At 41.1% G+C, this 13,421-nt stretch overlaps 1 protein-coding gene across 1 annotated transcript in view; it reads right to left on the bottom strand.

The window, feature by feature from the left end:
• Window positions 1–13,084, bottom strand: part of FRAS1 (Fraser extracellular matrix complex subunit 1) — a 214,211-nt gene extending 201,127 nt beyond the window's left edge. Inside the window, exons 1-5 of the mRNA XM_070756926.1 lie at window positions 12,977–13,084; window positions 11,690–11,786; window positions 10,461–10,652; window positions 9,316–9,459; window positions 7,883–8,017 (exon numbers count right to left, since the gene is read on the bottom strand). Of these exons, the coding sequence (XP_070613027.1) occupies window positions 7,883–8,017; window positions 9,316–9,459; window positions 10,461–10,652; window positions 11,690–11,786; window positions 12,977–13,069 (661 nt within the window). The 5' untranslated portion in view covers window positions 13,070–13,084. The remainder of the gene's footprint in view (window positions 1–7,882; window positions 8,018–9,315; window positions 9,460–10,460; window positions 10,653–11,689; window positions 11,787–12,976) is intronic.
• Between the last annotated feature and the right edge of the window lie 337 nt (window positions 13,085–13,421).

The raw sequence follows: 13,421 nt of genomic DNA, 5'->3' as shown, positions 1-13,421 counted from the left end.
TGTACACAAACATTTGTGAATGTTCCCAACAGTTTCTTTCTCCGCAGTGAGAAATTCAATGACGACACACTGCTTGTCGCCCCGAGTCTTCGGAGAGGGGCAGCATACAAATCTAATAAATTATTATTATTGTAACGTACATCATTTACAAACACCGTTTCAAAACACTGTTGCAGCTGTTCTGCCGGAGTGTCCCAACCGCCCGTAATTACAGGGTAATTAGTCCAGAAAGACACACACCACACGATAGAAGGAAAACCAAAAGTCTTTATCAACAGAAAAGCAGAAAAAACTCCCTTTTTAAATGTTAAAGGGATTTTCTGGTACACACAAGGCACAGGTTAAATGCAATCCAATTTCTCACCCAGTACCTGGGAAAATTGAGTCCAATTCCAAAGTCCAGAAAATCCACACACAGTCTTGAACAGGGAAACAGCAAAAACCACGATCTTGACGAAACTATGAATCAGATAAACTTCCACAAGGCTAAACCAGCACGCTGTTCCTTTTATCTGTAGCACTAATTACAGCAGCCCCACCCAACCACAGGTGGCCTCATTTATCTCCTGTAATAATCCTTCAGTTGTTCTCTCCTATGCATCACTCTACGCATGCGTGGATCTATCATAAGTTCTTGTTCAGAATCCAGGGATGATAAGGATGATTGATCATCTCCTGGGCTGTCTGCCAAACTCCCCTTTTCCCTGTCACTCACGCTTCCTTGGTCAGAGGAGACTTCGTCGGGAGATTCTATCAGGAGCAAAACAGACCTGTGGCACGTGGATGCTTCCCCCACATCCACCTGCACATTCCTTGGGGCAGGAGCTGGGCCAGAGCCAACCACAACAGCAGCTATGCAATCTGACTGAAGAAACGCAAAATATACACATGCATTCCTGACAATTCAAATAATGTATATCTAAAGTTTTGCATTCATACCATTCTGTTGCCCAATTCTAAGATGTACAGTAATGCTACAGTCTACGGAGAGGGGCGGCATAAAAATCTAATAAATAAATAATAAATAAATAAATAAATACCTGTTCGGCCCAGTTCAGGCATACTATTAGCGGTGGCGGCCGATGGTTTGGAGAACCGATCACAACGGCACTGCGAGGTTTTGGGTTTTTTGTAAAGCCTTCTGCACATGCGCAGAGGGCGAAAAATCCTGCACTAGTCACACGGCTTCCGATCCGTTAGGGAAGGTGAGCCAATTTCGCCACCGATGTGAAGTTTTTTCCGTGTCTGAACCCCAATCGCTGAAGTCACCCGTGGACTTCATGAATAATAATGGAGCGCTTAATGTTCCCTACAAATCTCCAATTTTCTCCCTTTTTTTAATTAATTCACAGTTCTCTAAAAGAAATATCTGTCAAGGAAGAAAGAACCATAGCAAATTGGTTTGCACAACTGTCTTCATTTTAGAAGGAAGCCTGTGGGAACACAGGGAGAGGCGGAAGAGCGGGGAGAGAGAAAAAACACTTAAGAAAGCTCCACAAAGTTATCTTCAGGTCATGGAAAAAAGAACCCCCTTTACAAAAGGAAACCTCATTGTAACGCAGGTGTTTGTCCATCGACTGCAGAGGTCTCTTCAAATTTGGCAACTTTAAAATTTGTGGCCTTCAAGTCACGAGCTGGTTTGGAAAATTAAAACATTGCCTCTGTTTGGTGCCATAACGTAGCCCACACTCAGTAAAAGACCTTAGAATACTAGTATCAAGTGACCTAAGTGCTAAAGCCCACTGCAACAATATCGCCAAAAAGACTTCCAGAGTTGTTAACCTGATCCTATGCAGCTTCTGCTCCGGCAATCTCACACTACTCACAAGAGCCTACAAAACTTTTGCCAGACCCATCCTAGACTACTGCTCATCTGTCTGGAACCCATACCACATCTCGGACATCAACACCCTCGAAAACGTCCAAAGATATTTCACCAGAAGAGCCCTTCACTCCTCCACTCGAAACAGAATATCCTACGAAAATAGACTAACAATCCTGGGTCTAGAAAGCTTAGAACTACATCGCCTAAAACACGATCTAAGTATTGCCCACAAGATCATATGCTGCAACATCCTTCCCGTCAACGACTACTTCAGCTTCAACCGCAACAACACAAGAGCACGCAACAGATTCAAACTTAATATTAACCGCTCTAAACTTGACTGTAAAAAACATGACTTTAACAGTCGAGTTGTCAAAGCGTGGAACTCATTACCGGACTCTGTAGTATCATCCCCTAACCCCCAACATTTCTCCCTTAGACTATCCACGATTGACCTCTCCAAGTTCCCAAGAGGTCAGTAAGGGGCGTACTGTACATAAGTGCACTAGTGTGCCTTTCGTCCCCTGTCCAATTGTCTCTCCTTTATCTCATATATCATATATATTCTCTCTCTCTCATATATTTCTCTTCTTTTTTACTTACTATCTTTATATATATTACTTAATGTCTATTCTCTTCCATATGTATTGTATATTGGACAAAGAATAAATAGAAACATAGAAACATAGAAGTCTGACGGCAGAAAAAGACCTCCTGGTCCATCTAGTCTGCCCTTATACTATTTTCTGTATTTTATCTTAGGATGGATATATGTTTATCCCAGGCATGTTTAAATTCAGTTACTGTGGATTTATCTACCACGTCTGCTGGAAGTTTGTTCCAAGGATCTACTACTCTTTCAGTGAAATAATATTTTCTCATGTTGCTTTTGATCTTTCCCCCAACTAACTTCAGATTGTGTTCCCTCGTTCTTGTGTTCACTTTCCTATTAAAAACACTTCCCTCCTGAACCTTATTTAACCCTTTAATATATTTAAATGTTTCGATCATGTCCCCCCTTTTCCTTCTGTCCTCCAGACTATGCAGATTGAGTTCATTAAGTCTTTCCTGATACCTTTTAGACTTCATGAACTCAATCTGCATAGTCTGGAGGAAAGAAGGAAAAGGGGGGACATGATCAAAACATTTAAATATATTAAAGGGTTAAATAAGGTCCAGGAGGGAAGTGTTTTCAATAGGAAAGTGAACACAAGAACAATAAATAAATAAAAAGAAATACCCTCAGCTATCTATAAATACTGTATTACTATATCTTTTAAAAAGATACATTTCAAAATTTATTGATTTCTATGCTGCCCTTCTCATAAGGGTAACGCCTTACCCTTAGATATGGCTCCATGTGCCATCTGTGGCACGGACGCCATAAGTTTGCCATCACTGTTCTATTCTATACAGTGGTACCTCTACCTAAGAACTTTTCTAGATAAGAACCAGGTGTTCAAGATTTTTTTGCCTCTTCTTAAGAACCATTTTCTACTTAGGAACCCAAGCCCGGAAAAATTTCCCAGGAAATTTGAGAGCGGCACGAAGGCCCGGACAGTTTCCTGCCATTCCCCCTTTAATCCCGGCCATCTCGGGCTTTTCTGGGCTGCCAGAGGAGCCTTTCGGTGGCGCTTAAGGAGGCTTTGGCAGTCCAGAGCAAACAAAGCATTTTCCTTTCTCTGGGTGCTTGGAGAGGGAATAAACCTCTGCCAGCGCCCAGAGAAAAGAAACGCTCCCTTCGCTCTGGGCAGCCAAGGAGTCACCATAGCGAAGGAAAGCACTGGCTACAAAGCGAGCGAGCGAGAGGAGAAGGGAGCCCTTCAACATGGGAAGGAAGAGCAGCAGCAGCCAGTGTATGGGAGGCAGTGTATGGAAGGCAGCCTTGCGCTGGCTTTATTGGAGGCTCTTCCTTGACGCTTCAGACTCCCTCTTTTTTTTTAAGCCTTAAAGTTTTGGATTTTTTTTATTCCCCTCCCCTCACCTTCTTCCTTCGGCAGCGACTGTCCTCCTCCTCCTCTTCTTTCTCCTCCACCTCCTCCCACCCAAATTCTGAGCTTTTATTTCTTTCCTAATGGATTTTCACACATTACAGTGTTCCCTCGATTTCCGCGGGGGATGCATTCCGAGACTGCCCACGAAAGTCGAATTTCCGCAAAGTAGAGATGCGGAAGTAAATACACCATTTTTGGCTATGGACAGCATCACAAGCCTTCCCTTAACACTTTAAACCCCTAAATTACCATTTCCCATTCCCTTAACAACCATTTACTGACCATTATTACTGATACTCACCATGGAATAAGACACTTAGTGATCCTGATATTTATAAACATAATTATTTATTAACAATATTTTTTTTTTGTTATTTTTTTGCAAAAATTATTAGTTTGGCGATGACATATGACGTCATTGGATGGGAAAAACCGTGGTATAGGGAAAAAACCGCAAAGTATTTTTTAATTAATATTTTTTGAAAAACCGTGGTATAGGCTATTCGCGAAGTTCGAACCCGCGAAAATCGAGGGAACACTGTATTTGCTTTTACACTTATTCCTATGGGAAAAATTGCTTCTACTTACAAACTTTTCTACTCAAGAACCTAGTCAGGGAGCAAATTAAGTTCTTAAGTAGAGATACAGTGGTACCTCTACCTATTCTATTCCTATTCCTTCCTATTCCTATTCTATTCTAATTTTCTATTCCATATTAATTCTATTCTTATTTCTATTCTATATTCTATTTTATTTCATTCTATTGTATTTTTTAAATTCTAATTCTGTATTCTATTCTAATTTTCTATTTTTATTCTGTCCTGTTCCACTCCATCCTGTCCCATCCCATCCCGCCCCGCCCCATTCCATTCTCCCGTCCCCCCGTTACTTTCGTTGGGTGCACAAATGCCAAGCTGTCATCTGGTTTCTGGCTTTGCATCCTGAAGGTTAATGCGCGCATCATGCAAATTGCCACAGAAGCGGCAGATGGAATCCTTGTTCTCATTTACTAAGTGCTTCGGATACTTGACATTAAGGTTTCAAAGGCGGTGAAATAAACGTTTCCTAAACGGGAAGTTTCCCGAACGAAAGGAGATTCCTGGCCCGTTTTGCTAGACAGCTGTCCTTAAAAAAAGATGCTCGCTTCTTTGTGGATCGTCACTTCTCCTTCGGCCCTCCTTAACTCTCCTTTCAGCCTGATGATAGTCTTTAAGGAGACGCTAAGGAGAAGCGATTTGGCAGGAGGGCAGCCCGCATCTCGTCCTGCCTGCAGTGAACATTTGGTAATCCACCCGAAAATGTTCAGGTAGAAATGTACAGCTTGTAAAAGCAGCAGGAAGCGAGAAAAATACTCAGCACAGAATTGCAGAAGTCATAGCGTTAGCTGTTAGCATTAGCATTTAGACGTATATACCACTTCAAAGTGCTTTTGCAGGCCTCTCTAAGTGGTTTACAGAATCAACATATCACCCCCAACAATCTGGGTCCTCGGAAGGATGGAAGGCTGAGTCAACCTTGAGCCGATGGTGAGATTCAAACTGCTGAACTACAGCTAGCAGTTAATAATAATAATAATAATAATAATAATAATAATAATAACAACAACAACAACAACAACAACAATAATTGTTGTGGTTAGCTCTGGCCCAGCTCCTGCCCCAAGGACTGTGGATGTGGGGGAGACATCCACATGCTGCAGGCCTGTTTTGTCCCCGGTGGAATCTGCTGATGAAGTCTCCTCTGACCAAGAAGACATGAGTGACAGGGCGGAGGAGAGTGTGGCAGACAGCTCAGAAGGAGATCAATTATCTAGCTCCTCCTTGGATTCAGAACAAGAGTTAATGATACAGCCACGCATGTATAGCTGCATAGCTAGAGGTATAACAAGCAGGAAGAGGGAGATTGTGATCCCGCTGTATAGAGCGCTGGTGAGACCCCATTTGGAAGACTGTGTTCAGTTCTGGAGACCTCACCTACAAAAAGATATTGACAAAATTGAACGGGTCCAAAGACAGGCTACAAGAATGGTGGAAGGTCTTAAGCATAAAATGTATCAGGAAAGACTTAATAAACTAAATCTGTATAATCTGGAGGACAGAAGGAAAAGGGGGGAAATGATCGAAACATTTAAATATGTTAAAGGGTTAAATAAGGTCCAGGAGGGCAGTGTTTTTAATAGGAAAGTGAACACAAGAACAAGGGGACACAATCTGAAGTTAGTTGGGGGAAAGATCAAAAGCAACATGAGAAAGTATTATTTTACTGAAAGAGTAGTAGATCCTTGGAACAAACTTCCAGCAGACGTGGTTGGTAAATCCACAGTAACTGAATTTAAACATGCCTGGGATAAACATAGATCCATCCTAAGATAAAATACAAAAAATAGTATAAGGGCAGACTAGATGGACCATGAGGTCTTTTTCTGCCGTCAGTCTTCTATGTCTCTATGTTTCTGAGTGCAACATTAAAATGAGCAAATCTGAATTTGACTTGAATTTGTTTTCTGACCTGTTTTCGGTCTCCACTCCCCTTTAAATCCACTGCTTCTTTATCTCCCCTCCTCTAACCTTAGCCCTTGCCAAACCCCATCCGACATTCCTAGAATGCCAAAAGCCCCCAGTGAAAATGAGTTATGTCTGTTCAAGCTTTTGCAAGCTCAGGCCAAAAGAATTTGGGTCACCCCAGCAAAAGGCCACGGAGAGTCCACTGTTTGAAATGCAAGGAGACCAAATCTAATCTTTTAAGCAAGGTTGATAAAATGGCTGGCGTGAAATGAATGATGAAAGGTAGGTTCACCAACACCTTACCCACCTACGCTATCTTTTTTTCTCGCGTCTGGTTTTAGTAGTGCTAGATAGCTTTGGAATAACTTTGAAGAGGCTAGCACCGGCTTGATCTGAATTTCAGAAGTTTTTTTTCCTTTGATGGAAATCAATTTAGTACTAATTAACTCCCTCCCATCTAAATTAACTCATTAACTCATTAATTTTCTTTTCATCCCCTGCAAACCAAAGCAACTGGATACAGAGAAAGGGGTTTTTTTTCCTTCTGTCATCATTCTATTGAAAGCTAATTCTCAGTTATGTCAAAGTATATTTACTCGTGTAGTATAGCTTTATTACTTTTATCCTTCTCATCGGTTCACTACCTTCTCTTATTGGTATCAATATTATTGGTACAAATTGCAGACACACCCACGTTTGAAAATTCAAAACAATGTTCTTTATCACAAAATTCAAAATAAACTAAGCACTCTTTTTGTATTGCAAAAAGCACTCGTCCCAAAACAACCGGGTAGTCTGTACAATTTCCCTTAAGCAATCATTAAGTACTTAGCCAGAAGCTGTGAAGAAACTTCACACCCCTTCTTCTTCCAACTAAATGAGACACACAAACACACGTTGTTCTGCTTTGGTTTCAAAGGCGTGAAAAAATCAACAAAGTCCAGAAAACAGCAACACACGATTCCTGAAGAACTGCGATCAGATACTCTTTCACAACGGCCAAACCCACACGCTGCTATTTATTGCAGCAACCCTAATTAATGGAGCCCCACCCAACCACAGGTGGCCTCATTTTCTCTTGTAATAATCCTTCAGTTGTTGTCTCCTATGCATCACTCTACGCATGCGTGGATGTGTCATTAATTCTTGTTCAGAATCCAAAGATGATACAGATGATTGATCTCCTCCTGGGCTGTCTGCCATACTCCCCTCTTCCCTGTCACTCACCCTTCCTTGGTCAGAGGAGGCTTCATCGGCAGATTCCATCGGGAGCAAAACAGGCCTGCGGCATGTGGATGTCTCTCCCACATCCACCTGCACATTCCTTGGGGCAGGAACTGGTCCAGAGCTAACCACAACAATATGTCTTAGCCTCCAGTCCCATAATCATCTTTGTTGCTCTTCTCTGCACTTTTTCTAGAATCTCAACATTCTTTTTGCATCGTGGCGACCAAAACTGAATCCAGTATTGATGCATTATTATTCAACATATCCTTGACCTCATTTTTCCCTTCAGAGGTGGGTGGGGTTCAGATTAACCTTACACAGGTATTTCTTACCTGTGCACTGGAGAGGTCCTGGAAAAAACCCTTCCCCGCATGACGTCACGCAGTGGGCCTCCTTCAAACGCAGTGGAGCTTGGCAGGACGTACATCCAAATTTATTAGTACAAGTGAAGCACATCTCTTTACAAGCTGCCCCAGGCATAGAAGGGGGGGAAAAAGAAAACAGAGAGAAGGCTGTAAAAAAACGAGTGGGATTTGATTTTCTCTTGAGTCAGAACTTTGGCATCCATGATGCAGCTTTCCAGTTGCTGATCGGGGTTTTCAAGCATCCCCCAAGTATTAGCACCAATTTAACACAAAAAGGTAATTTATTGCTGACAAGCTAAGTTCGTACTGAAGATTGGTATAGTAAACTGTCCTACAACTGCAATAAACATTGATTTGATTTAATTGAAATCAGACAATCAGTTATTGTTGGCATTTCATCAAGCTGTTCTGAAGATTAATCTATTATTATTATTGTTGTTGTTGTTGTTATTATTATTATTGTTGTTGTTGTCAGTATAGCACAACAAACAAGATCACTATGCTGGCCTTCGTATTTCATCACCTGTCGGGCACTTCCCAAGCACCTAGAACTGCGTGATGTAGTGGCAAATTATGTTCCAAGCCTCTACTACTCTTTCAGCAAAATAATATTTTCTCACGTTGCTTCTGATCTTTCCCCCAACCAACCTCAGATTGTGCCCCCTTGTTCTTGGGTTCACTTTCCTATTAAAAACACTCCCCTCCTGAACCTTACTTAACCCTTTAACATATTTAAATGTTTTGATCATGCCCCCCTTTTCCTTTCTGTCCTCCAGACTATACAGATTGAGTTCATTCTTTCCTGATAAGTTTTACGCTTAAGACCTTCCACCATTCTTGCAGCCCGTCTTTGGACCCGTTCAATTTTGTCAATATCTTTTTGTAGGTGAGGTCTCCATAACTGAACACAGTATTCCAAATGGGGTCTCACCAGCGCTCTATATAGCGGGATCACAATCTCCCTCTTCCTACTTGTTATACCTCTAGCTATGCAGCCAAGCATCCTACTTGCTTTTCCTACCATCCGACCACACTGTTCACCCATTTTGAGACTGTCAGAAATCACTACCCCTAAATCCTTTTCTTCTGAAGTTTTTGCTAACATAGAACTGCCAATACAATACTCAGATAGAGGATTCCTTTGCCCCAAGTGCATTATTCCCCAAGTATATTTGGAAACATTAAACTGCAGTTTCCATAAATAATCTAATAATCTGAACTACTACCTTGGGGGAGGTCCCTTAGAGGAGAAACAGCAATGAAATGGTATTTTAGAAAGGCACAAATCTTCAGAATAATTTTATCTCCTTGAACATCCCGAAGCCTTCTGAAATATCTCAGCATCACCTACAGAGCAAGAAGCTTCAATATCACAAAAATAAGCCAGAGGCTAATCTCACCTACGCAAAGGCCAGTATCTGGATAGAAGCCAACCCCACAGCTGTGAACGCAACGCCCGTCCAGGAGAAACTTGGTGGACTCTCGGCAGGCATCGCAACGATCAAACGCCCGGGTACAGGTCAAGCAATCAGGGTGGCAGTGACCTATGGCAAAAATGAGACAAAACTTTATTTGGGGTGAGGAAGTGAAAGATAGACTCACCTGTTCAGGTAGAAAGAAAGAGAGAGAGACAGAGAGAGACAAGAGAGAAAAAGAGAGATGATGGATGGATGATAGTGATTGAGAGAGAGAGATAGGAGAGAGAGAGAGAGACAGAAGAGAGAGAAAAGAAAAAGAGAGAGATGATGGATGGATAATAGTGATTGAGAGAGAGAGAGATAGGAGAGAGAGAGAGACAGAGAGAGAGAAAAGAAAAAGAGAGATGATGGATGGATGATAGTGATTGAGAGAGATAGGAGAGAGAGAGACAGAGAGACAAAGAGAGAGAAAAGAAAAAGAGAGAGATGATGGATGGATGATAGTGATTGATTGAGAGAGAGAGATAGGAGAGAGAGAGACAGAGAGACAAAGATACAGAGAGAGAGAAAAGAAAAAGAGAGAGATGATGGATGGATGATAGTGAGAGAGAGACAGAGAGATAGGCGAGAGAAAGAGAAAGAAAAGAGAGACAGAGAGAAAAGAGAGAGAGAGATGATGATGGATAGATGATAGTGAGAGAGAAAGAGAGACAGAGACAGAGAGAAAGAGAAGAAGAGAAAGAGAGAGATGATGGATAGACACAACTTTATTTGGGATCAAGAAGTGCAGGATGGACTCACCTGCTCAGGTAGAAGGATGCTTTTTTCTGCATAGGAGGGAAGGAGAGAGAGAGAGAGAAGCAAGCCTATTCTATTCTATTCTATTCTATTCTATTCTATTGAAATCAAGTTTGAGCTCTGGGATCCTCACGGACACCTCTCTTTCAATTTTCTTGGGTGAGGAATTCTGGGAGTTGACGTCCACAGGTCTTAAAAGTTTGCCAGGGTTAAGACACCCCTGCTTTAAACCAAACACTTTTAAACATCAAGACCCTCTTCCGAATTAAGAGAACAAACAGGTTAAAACTAGACACCTCAAAAAAGCAAAACCGCTGTTTTGCAAATACCTGGCTTGCATTGAGGGCAACACTCTCCATGAACCGCAACAGCCACACTTCCTCGGGGACACGTCGGGCAAGACCGAGAATAGCAGGTTACCGTAGAGTCCAAACACTCGCATTCACGGCACTGGTCTTCCCTCCATTTTTCGCCACTCTGCATGAGAAAAAATAAAGGCCGGGATATATACACACTTCCTGCTTTCTATGCTATGCTATGCTATGCTATGCTATGCTATTGTATTCTATTCTATTGTATTCTATTCCATTCCATATTCTGTATTCTGTATTCTATACCCTATATTCTATATTCTATTCTATTTTATATTCCATTCCATTCCATATTCTATTCTATTCTGTTCTATTCTGTATTCTGTATTCTATATTCTATTGTATTTTATATTCCATTCCATATTCTATTCTATTCTGTATTCTATATTCTATATTCTATTCTATTTTATATTCCATTCCATTCCATATTCTATTCTATTCTATATTCTGTATTCTGTATTCTGTATTCTATTCTATTTTATATTCCATTCCATTCCATATTCCATTCTATATTCTGTATTCTGTATTCTATATTCTATTCTATTTTATATTCCATTCCATTCCATATTCTATTCTATTCTGTATTCTGTATTCTATTCTATTTTATATTCCATTCCATTCCATATTCTATTCTATTCTGTATTCTGTATTCTGTATTCTGTATTCTATTCTATTTTATATTCCATTCCATTCCATATTCTATTCTATTCTGTATTCTGTATTCTGTATTCTGTATTCTGTATTCTGTATTCTGTATTCTATTCTATTTTATATTCCATTCCATTCCATATTCTATTCTATTCTGTATTCTGTATTCTGTATTCTGTATTCTATTCTATTTTATATTCCATTCCATTCCATATTCTATTCTATTCTATATTCTGCATTCTATATTCTATTCTATTTTATATTCCATTCCATTCCATATTCTATTCTATTCTGTATTCTATATTCTGTATTCTATATTCTATTCTATTTTATATTCCATTCCATTCCATATTCCATTCTATATTCGGTATTCTGTATTCTATCCTATTTTATATTCCATTCCATTCCATATTCTATTCTATTCCATTCCATTCCATTCTAATTCTATTCCGTTCCATTCCACTCCATATTTTTTATTCTATCCTATTCCCCTCCATCCCATCCACCTTGGCAACTCTACATGTGCTAACTGAGCAAGCTACTTACCTCTTTGGTAGATTCTTTGTAAACACAGGGACCCCCTTTTGCAATGCATTCAGGGCAGCACTTGCCTGGTAAATGAGATAATTCTTCACCCTGCAGAGAAATTGACCATTACAATAAGATTCCTAGAATCAGCTCTTTTTTTCTATTTAACGATAACGAGATAAGAGATTGGGAAGCTGGTCCTTTTCCCCCCCAGGAACACAGTCTTTAAAATCCTATTTTATCCCTCTCATTCCGTCACTGAGTTCCCTTCCAAACAAAAGATAAGTATCATTGTGGCTCTACAAAGAGCGCACACAAGCTCTCCTTGAAATGCCACAATGCTGACAACTAGGTCGACTCCGGGGGAAAAGTGGAGAAATCCATTTTCATGGATCGAAAATTGCTTCTGCTTACAAACTGATCTACTTAAGAACCTGATCATGGAACGAATTAAGTTCTTAAGTGTTGTGGTTAGCTCTGTCCCAGCTCCTGCCCCAAGGACTGTGGATGTGGGGGAGACATCCACATGCTGCAGGCCTGTTTTGCCCCCGGTAGAATCTGATGATGAAGGCTCCTCTGACCAAGAAGACATGAGTGACAGGGAGGAGGAGGGTGTGGCAGACAGCTCAGAAGGAGATCAATTATCTAGCTCCTCCTTGGATTCAGAACAAGAGTTAATGATACAGCCACGCATGCGGAGAGCGATGCATAGGCAGCAACAACTGGGAGATTATTATCAAAGAAAATGAGGCCACCTGTGGTTGGGTGGGGCTGTGGTCATTAGTGAGGCTGCTATAAATAGCAGCTTGTAGGTTTGGCCATTGTGGAGGATTATCTGATCATTGTGTTTCGTGACTGCTTTACTGACTTTGATCTTTTGTGTGCTGATTTTCCCCCGCTTTGAAACTAAACCAGAGCAAAGTGTGTTTCACTTTGTGAAAGAAGAAGGACTGTGAATTGCCTCACAGCTGCAAGCTAAGTATCACAGAACTGATGAGGGACTTGTACAAATTACCAATTTGGTTGGAGAAGAGTGCTCTTTGCTATACCAAAAGAGGGCTTGCTTTAAGTGAATTTTCATTATAAAGAACATTGTTTTGTATTTTCAAACGTCTGTGTGTCTGAAATTTGTACCTGTGAATTTTTGGGAGGAGTCTACCAGAGAGCCCGACAGAACATTAAGTAGAGGTACCGCTGTATTTCAGTATCTAATGTTTCCAGGAGCTTGAATAAAAAATGCCACTTAAAACATCTGTCTGAATAAGCAGAAACAGAGAGATAACTTGGAAATTCTTTACCCGGCTACAGTCCACTTTGGTGCACTTTGCTTTCCGACAAGCAACCTGTCCTCCATCACAGCTGCAGAAGTTACAGTCCGTATCATGCCACATGTCACTGTGGTATTTGAGGGTGCCGTTGTGCACACAGCTGCCCTTGGCAAGGATGCAATCTTCACAGCATCTCCCAGGGCGACGTACTTTGTTCTCCTCCTGAGAAGATGCAAGTCGGAGGTTGAGGTCATGAGAAAAGGGGACAAATTTCCCAAGAAAATCTCCCAGGTTTTAAAGCGTAAGAATTACCTGCCGACAATTCGGTGGGAGGCAGCTCTTTGTAAAACACCTGGATTCTCCTCTATCACAGAGGCAGGTGGTGCAGGCATCTTCCTTCCACTCTTCACCGTGCTACATAGAAACATAGAAGATTGACGGCAGAAAAGACCTCATGGTCCATCTAGTCTGCCCT

This window comes from Erythrolamprus reginae, chromosome 7, assembly GCF_031021105.1.
Source record: "Erythrolamprus reginae isolate rEryReg1 chromosome 7, rEryReg1.hap1, whole genome shotgun sequence".
NCBI lineage: Eukaryota > Metazoa > Chordata > Lepidosauria > Squamata > Dipsadidae > Erythrolamprus > Erythrolamprus reginae.
The sequence above is the reverse complement of the archived record's forward strand: the minus strand, read 5'-3'. Positions and strand labels throughout refer to the sequence as shown.